The sequence below is a fragment of the Quercus lobata genome, chromosome 3 (genome assembly GCF_001633185.2).
Source record: "Quercus lobata isolate SW786 chromosome 3, ValleyOak3.0 Primary Assembly, whole genome shotgun sequence".
NCBI lineage: Eukaryota > Viridiplantae > Streptophyta > Magnoliopsida > Fagales > Fagaceae > Quercus > Quercus lobata.
Genome location: NC_044906.1, coordinates 35,973,570 through 35,982,400, shown reverse-complemented (window position 1 = coordinate 35,982,400; position 8,831 = coordinate 35,973,570). Strand labels below are relative to the sequence as shown.

At 35.7% G+C, this 8,831-nt stretch overlaps 1 protein-coding gene across 1 annotated transcript; it reads left to right on the top strand.

Annotated features, from left to right (window-relative positions):
• Window positions 1-669: 669 nt before the first annotated feature.
• Window positions 670-5,645, top strand: LOC115980821 (pentatricopeptide repeat-containing protein At2g01740). The gene is given in 10 exon segments (XM_031103032.1): window positions 670-786; window positions 2,951-3,046; window positions 3,049-3,083; window positions 3,085-3,142; window positions 3,145-3,368; window positions 3,370-3,467; window positions 3,470-3,811; window positions 3,814-3,983; window positions 3,986-4,120; window positions 4,122-5,645. Coding segments are annotated over 10 exon segments (1,380 nt in total). The 3' UTR covers window positions 4,227-5,645.
• The last annotated feature ends 3,186 nt before the right edge of the window (window positions 5,646-8,831 follow it).

The window sequence follows — 8,831 nt, the reverse complement described above, 5'->3', positions numbered from 1 at the left end:
AAAATTAGAGTGAGGAGAATAGAAAAGTTTTTTTGAGAGAGTTTTTCTTTATTGGTCTATCTCTTAGCGTGTGTTGAAGTATTAGTGGAGAGTTCCATTTATACTTGAGTTTGAGGGAGTAATTAGCAAATAATCTCTACTAAATCATCCTCAATTTTTTAGAAAATCTTTAGAGAATCGTTCCTAGGATTTGGCCAAGAGTGGTAAGCTCAACTTTGGAATGTTCTTTGCTGTTTTGGGTAATGGCAGCTGGAGTTCTGACCTAGCATTAAATGCTAATTGACCTTAGCTGATGGGATTAAAACATGTAATAGGCTAATGATCTTGGTTTTGCTGCTGCTAGAATCAAAACTCCCTAGGGCAGATTGTATCACCCCAAGCCAGGTGTCAATCTTGGAGCCCTTTGTAGGGAACTCTGCTGGAGATCCTTTTGGTGCTCTCCAAACCACATTTCCTTAAGTTTACCCATTTATGGTTCATGTGCTTGGTCCATGAACTAGAGAGTACACGTTTTTGGCATGAAAATGAACTGATTTCCAGTTATTCTAGAAGCTCTCACAACTACCCTTAGTCTTTAACCGAATGGGTTAGAGAAGAAAGGAAAAACAGCTGGCTGAAGCTTCCCAACCTTATGTCATGTCATCCCAGCTTTATGTCACATGAGAAATGATGGAATTTAGCTTGGCAAGGAAGAGTTTAACCCCTGCTGGACATGTGTCATCTTCTGATCTGATTGGACAAGCTAGAACTGATGGCAATGGGCCCCAGTTGTCAAGTTGTGTTGAAGTTTGACTGGATAGTTCACGTGAGTTTCAGCTGCTGGGATTTGTAAGTGAGTTGGGCTGGCTCAACTGGGCTTTGTAGTTGAGCTTTTTTGGACTTGGTCATCTCTACAAAAATGAATAGTTATGCCATGGGTGATATACATGGGCTTTTATAAATTTTGTAAGAGAAGTATTTTTTGAGGGATGAGTAATTATATTTCTCATGAGTTAGGGACTTTAGTTTATATAAAATAGGTGCCAAAATAGTGTTTGGGCTTTGTAAAATAGGTGCCAAAATAATATTTGGGTTTTGTAGGACTTTGCAAAAATATTGCCGTGTAGCAACAAGTTTTTAGAGGTGTCGTATAACAACGGGTTTTAGAGTGCCATGTAGCAACAGACTTTAGGGTGCCGTGTAGCAATAGGCTTTTAAGAGTTGTCGTATAGCGATGGGCTTTAGGGTGTCCTGTAGCAATGGGCTTTAAAGGTGTCGTGTAGCAACGAGCTTTTAAGAGGTGCTGTGTAGCAACGGGTTTTAGGGTGCCGTGTAGCAACGGGCTTTATAAGATAGTTTTGTTGAGCTTTTTGGGTTTTGCTCACAAGTTAAATAATGTTGGGCTTTCTTGTGGAGATAGTGTAATTTTGTGGTCCAATTTGGTAGTAATGTGATAAGTATTTTTGTGGAAAACTCAAGTTGGATAATATGTAGGATATAATGGGCAGTATTTGTGAGAGGGCTCAAGGTAATTTATGGGGCTTATATGGGGAATATTTGTGAGAGCCCAATAACATGGAGAATATTTGGGTAATATGTGGGAAATGTTTATGTGAGCTTAAAATAGTTCATAGGCTTGTGTAGGTATATTTTAGCGAGTGGGCTAATAAGATTATGGCCCAAAAATTTGTACCTCAACAATCATTTGGTAGAATATGCTAATTGTCCATTATTGATTGCTCCATTTTAGTAATAAAAAAGAAGATAATTGGTTGGATTTTTACTCTTAACATAATTTTCATTATTTTGATACAATGAATTTTGTTTATGTTCATTACATTTTAAAAAAAATAAGTAATGAAAATTTATTACAAAGGTAAATATCAGTTTTATGAACATATTAAAAATTCATTGAAGTTTATTCTATAATTAATAATAAGTTTTGGTGTGCATTTATGTTTTTATTTGGCACTTAATGGTCAAATCACTTATAATGATGGACATAAACTTAAAGGATAGAAATGAAAACAACCCTAAACTTAGTTAGGTAAAAGCGTAATTTAATATATTTATTTTTAGGAGAATAATAAGGTTTAGGAACTTTAGGTTTAATGTTGGGTAAAATACAAAAAACTACCTTTTGGTTAGAGCCATTACCAAATTATTAACAAGACTCTTCTAAAATAATCAATTTGTTTCTTAAGCACAACTCCTCCAAGTCCAATAATTTATCTTGACTGCACAAATCTTACAATGACTGCATGATGATGATTATGTGGGAGAGGGAATGTTTGGGCAACTAATGTTGTGGATAAAATAAATAGTAGCTAAAGATAGAGAGGAGCATAAGTAATGTGTATACTAAAGGAGGAAAGGGAAATAATTTGGATAATTTTGAAAAGTTTTGATGGTAGCCAATATTAGACCAACTTCAAGGTAATTTTCTGTATTTTTCCCTTTTAAAGTTGGGCAATATTTATTTTATATTAGTTATTGCATATAATTATACATTTTTTTTTTTTTTTGGGTACTGAAATCGTAACTTCAAACCACTATTTTAGTTCAAAACGTGTGTGCACACAACAAGTGTACACTAGTATTTGGTATTTACCCTTTAACCTTTGACTAAAAAAACAAAACCTTTTAAGAAAGAAATCTAGTACTAAAAATTTTAAACCTGAAAGCCCTCCCATTTACCTTTCTTGACATAGCATAAAGAATATGGTTGGGCTCCTCAACCGCTCAAGCTGTGAAGAGTGAGGACCATCCACTTCCACGAATGGAGAAAATGCATGAACAGAGAAGCTTCCAACCGCGCCTACCTCTCTCTCTCTCTCTCTCAAATAACTTCCGGCTCCACTTCGCTCTCTAAAGGGTATACTCCCCACCCATCCTCTTTCAATTCCATCATTTTTTTTTTCTCTGTATGTAAACTAGGACACATTTCTTACGCTCAAAACGATACGTCTAGGCGAGTACTTTAACTGTAAACCCGATTCGGCTATTGTTTAAAGGGTTTTGTAAGCTAAAATTGAAGAGAAAGGCTTTTGTGTATATGGGTTTGATCGTATGTGGAAATGCTGTTTGCTCAATGTGATTACTTTTGATTGATATGTTTGGTAAAGTTAAGGATTTGGGTTTGGGGTATAGGCTTTTTAGGAAAATATGGTGGGTGATGGGGTGTCCCTAAATTTGGTTGCTTTTACTTCGTTGATTAATGATTATTGTTTTAAGGCTGGAAATTTGGAGGTTGCGCTCAAGTTGCTTGAGAAAATGAGGGAATGTTCACTTCTGCCGAAAGTGGTTACTTATACTGCTTTAATTGATGGCCTTTGCAAACGAGGCGAGTGCTTGTTGTATAAAATGTTGGGGGTTGGAGTTCATCCTAATTACATCGATAGTAATTGTAGATGGTTACTTTAAGAAAGGCAACGTGGATAATGCAGTGATGTATATAAGTAAAATGCGTGATCAAGGGTTTAGGTTTGTTAAGCAGCATACGGGGTGGTAATTTCCGGCTTTTTTTCTAACAGTAGGTTAGATAAAGTGATGGAGATTGTGGAAGATATGGTAAGGAGTGGACATTTTCCAGATAAGATGATGTTTGCAACTATTATGGATGCACATTTTAAAGCTGGGAAATTGAAAGCGGCTTCGAATGTGTACAAAGAATTATTGGCTAGAGGTTTTGAACCTGATATTGTATCTCTTTCAACCCTGATGGATGGCCTATCCAATCATGGGCATTTGCAGGAGGCTTGAGGATTTTTTTGCCAGGAAAAGGCCAATGAAATTTTTTACACTGTTCTAATCGATGGAATGTGCAAGGAATGTAAGTTGAAAGGGTCTTTACAGAGGTGTTAGAGGCAGGATTTGTTCCTGACAAGTATGTGGACACATCTTGGATCGCTGGACTGTGCAAGCAAGGAAAATTGCTGGAGGCTTTTAAACTTGAGAATAAAATGGTTCGGGAGGGTGTTGAACCTGATTTGTTAACTCATAGGCTTATAACTCTCTCATATTTGGTTTAGCTAATAAGGGGCTCATGATTGAAGCAGAACAAGTTTTTGATGATATGTTGAAAAGGGGAATTAATCCTGACTCTGCAGTTTATGATATTCTGATTAGGGGCTATCTTATTCTTAAAGGAGGGTAATGAAGTTGCCATTTCGGGTTTGCATGACAAAATGGGAAAGAGAGGACTTGTAAATACAGGAAGTAAACTAGAGGGACATAATAAATTTTGAATTAGTATACAACTTACTTGGTATTTACCAGTTCTCTCATGGAGGTCTGCATATACTTTGTGACCTTGTACAAGCTTTGTTGCTAATGTACATATAATTAGGTAAAAATTAGAGGTCATGCTTCTCATTCTTGTATATCTCACTGTCGGAGGCAAACTTCATAGTCATCTAATGTACTTTTTTTGTGTCCTCCCGGGGGGGAGCTAGGCAGTGGTTTCATTAGAATACAGAAATGCCTTCCACTATGTTGTCTTGCTATTTAAGATTGGAATATACTGGAAAAGTAAGGAAAAATGGTACCATTTGGCATCAATATGTATGTGTGTGTATATATATATATATAGTTGTTAGGTGCTAACGTGAGCGATGATTCATTTTGAAAAGCCATTTATTCAGGATCAAAGGAAAAGTTGGTGCTCCTGATTCCTTTATCTCTAAGTATATGCTTATGGAAAATATTTGAAAAGCCATTTGAGAGTGCTTCTTTGTTTTTGGCATAGGTTTTATTTGTTTATTTGTTTTTTGGTAGGTAAATGGTGGCATAGGTTTTATGAACTCAAATGTGCTTAAAGATCCCAGTAAAATATTAAGAGTGTTGCCATTGCAATTTGCACGTCTCTTTTCTGCTGAGCATTTGGCCTTTGATATGGCCTTCCTGAACCTTTCTATGGTACTCACAAATTTAAGTTATTATGAAGTTTTGTACCTTTTGGTCTTGTACCTTGACTTCTTTTATGAACTGATGTATTTGTCGATCTTTTCTTGCTACTTTTTTGGGCTAAGATTTTTCTAGGTTTGGTAGTGTTGCAGTATATGCCTCTTCTGTAAGTTGAATTTGTACAGATAAACATTATTGAAGGCCTGTGGAAATTTGAGAAGGCTATATATAGTTATTTTTGCATGCTTGTTATGAAGCACAGGCTATGCATGTGAGCTTTGTCCAGAATAATTTTACATTTATGTTAGTATATCTCCTTCTGTTTCTTATCAAAAAAAGTATATATCCTTCTGTTTTGAAATTTAAAAATAAAAATAAAAATAAAATAGAAGAAAAAAGCTTCACCTTTCTGTGCCAGTTACAAGATTACACAACAGAAGTATTTCCTTGCTAAAATGTCTTGAATGTCCAGACATTTCTGATTTTGTCTAGCAAATATAGTTAATTTGGCCTTTAGATACCTTGCTTTCCAAATGACTTGTGGTATAAAGCTAGGGTGTTAAGCTCTTCTAAGTACGATTTTTTTTTTTTGGGTGATACTTTAATTAGCATTTTGGTTGCATGTATATAGCCCAATATTATTTTTCATCAGCCACTAATTTTCTTCAGTAACAGAATATATACTTGTCCTTGAGCAATAAATATAATGAAATTCAAATTATTAATTTTTCTCAGATATATTCTTTAGTAACAAAATTGTTTTTCCATCAGCTACCAATTTTCTTTATTAATTATTATTTAGACCCATCATTACTTTTTAAATTTTTTTTTGTTGCTATAGTTGTTCCTATCCTTTTAAGTTACAATAATATCCTTAACTAAAAGTTTTGTCTCGTTGAAATCATTAAGACTATATTGGTTGGTCAATTTTTGCCTCAAGGAGTAGGTGTTTTTATACACAGTACAGATACATTCTTACTCTATTGGGACAATTCATTTTGAATTGTGATTTTCATATGCAAATAAATTGTTTAAGAGTGGAATATTTAAGTCTCTTTAAAAGCTCTGTTTTCTTGTAATCATTCTTTTTTGCATGGATTAGTTCAATTTGTTTTCTAGCTTTTGACCCTCCCTGTGATTTCATTGGTAGTACACCAGTCAGCTGCCTTTATCTCTCAATAAAATCCTTCTCTTATACATTTGAAACTGCTAACTAGCTATTCAAAATATCAAGGAATATTATTGTAGGGAAGAAGGGCCCAGATATAGGTATTGGGCCGAGGGCTGTGTCTGAGGACGTCAGATAGCCTGAAGACAGGTAAATACTAACGAGGGCTTAATGAACTGTGAAAGAAGTCTGGCCATAAAGAACTAGGAAACATTGTCTGCGGAGAACTGTCTCCTCGGCTAAATGGAGTAGAGGTCAAAGGTCCGACCCTTCATCAAGGACAATGCAACAAGCAATCGTGCTGGTGAGGATAAACATCCAATAGGGATAAAACAAAAGAGAATTGGGAAATATCTGAGAAGAAAGCTACTACTACCGCATTAAATGCTCTGCATCTAATCTCTGGCCGCATTAATGTGGAAGTTATACCTGAACAGTAATCTTCAGCCTTATAGCTACTCCCAAAGACTTTAGGAAGGTGCTGATGGGACAAGTATCAAAGTTAGCAATCTGATCTACACGTGGAGGGCTGAGATGAAAGAAGGAATGAGAATATAAAGGAGAAAAATCCCATTACAAAGGGATCATCAGAAAATCAAAGGAAAAATCATTGTACACTCATGAACAGTAAATTTGTATAAATCTGAAAGAAATATATAAGAACAAATCATCCTCGGACTTGACCGAGGAGAGCTTTTCTTGCTTAAACTGTTTGTTGTATTCTTCCCAACCAAAACTAACCTATTGTGACTACTATCTACTTATCTCATTGAAAGTTCATCTTCAAGCCTACTCTCTAACAAATTTATTGTTTTGGGCTCTTTGGGCCATTGACCCTTCATTTGGGATTTTGGAGCAAATCGTGCCTTTACAATTACTATTCTCATTTTTTATTTCTTTTATGTCTTTTGACCTATCGTGATGCTTGTATTCCTTCATTACATCATATGAAGTTACAAACCTTAATGTAATGCTCATTTAAGAAGGCCCATTAGGCGTCTATAATCTAACAGTGATTGTATTCAAGTTTCTAGTGAAGATTAAAGAATAGGATAATTGACTTTTTTTTTTTTTTTTTGAGAAATAATTACAACATGCTACTAACCCCGCAGCTCGAACCCTTTCTCCCCTAGACCCCCAAGCACTATATGCATGAGGAGATGCCAATTCAGCTACAAGGCCTTTGGTGGATAATTGACTTTGAGATATGCTTATGAGATAGAATGATTAATTGAGTTTTTAATGAGAATGTTTAATAAAGTTTTTCCTTTGCTATTACAATGTGAGCCAAATATAGATCTCATGTCCATAAGACTCACTGAAGTGAGAATGTTGACATGATTGCATAGAAATGATAGATATGTTTGATCGCTTGCTCAACTTTAGAATCTGTATATGTTATCCAACTGCATGTTCCTTAATGCATACAATGATCCTCAATGTTTTGAGCCATCATCATTGTCTGCTTTGTAATAATTTTTTCTTTTGGAAAGGAAACAAAACTTCACCTTTAAATGATCCAGTGAAGTGCATGAACAAAACATGGCTAACAAAGGGAAGGAAAAAGAAAGAGAAAACATGAAATGCTTCGGCCGAAAAGCAGATGGCATGAACAGGAGAAAATAACCTTATACATCGGTTGCATGCAATCGTGTCTCGCAGTTGGTGGGGATTACATAACCATGGACCCCATATATTTGTGAGACATTGGTTGCAGACAATTGTTACAAAAGATACTTCCATGAACAGGGGAGAAACACTGTTAAGTAGGGTTGTAATATCAAAAGCCTTGGTCATATGGTTAATTTGAATAAATAGTATAGTAGTGGATTGGCTAGAAGTTGCGGGTCAAAGAAAGCTGGACAAGCACCAAAAAACTGCATGACATGCCCAAGTCAGCTCCTGAGCTACCTTGCATATTGATATAGGCCCCATGTCATGTTTCATGTTTGTTTAGTGGTCTGCAAGTTTATAGGGTAGTGGGTGTCTTTTTGGTTGAGTAAAGTAGGACACTTCAGTGATAGGTTGTTTCTATCGAGGATTTCAGCTTCCTTAAGGAGTGTATAAATAGTAAAGTTGAGAATTGCTTGTAGGTATGGTAGTGTGAGGCTTCCATCATTGATCTTTGGTAACAAGCATAACAGTGTGGCTTTTACTTTATGTTCAAGCAGTACTCTCTCTTGTCATTTTTTGCACTCTTATCTGTCCTTTTTGACGAATTACCTTTGAATCCTGATGCAAAGATCATGTGAACATGTTCTGCAAGTACTTGTGCTCACTCTCAAAATGTACACATTGCCATTAACTATTTGCCAATCTACAATCTGTGGCCTCTCCTGTCCGTTGTTTGGATACAATAAAGGCATAAGTGAGACAAAGCAGATGAGACATATCCATCGCTATAGTTTAAAGGATTAGATAGATAGCCTACAAAAACACAGTCTAATAGGTGGCAGAAGCTTTTGATTTTTTTTTGGTTGAGCCCACCAGTAGTTAATCATTCAAAGCATGTGGACAATGGGACCATGATCTTCATGATAAAAAAGTTGACGCTATAAAGCCAAGAAGGAAGCTACGACCATTTTAGCTATCGAGTGTTGCTGTGATTGTTTACCGAAAGAAAATTAATGAATTGTGGGGGCATGCGGTAGTATAATGTGTCTAATTATCTATCATACAAGTATAACTACGAAATCACAGCAGATTATGAAGGGTAACTCTCTTCTACCCATGACCGGTCGTAATTCAAAATTTTGACTGATGGTCAAATGCACTAGAC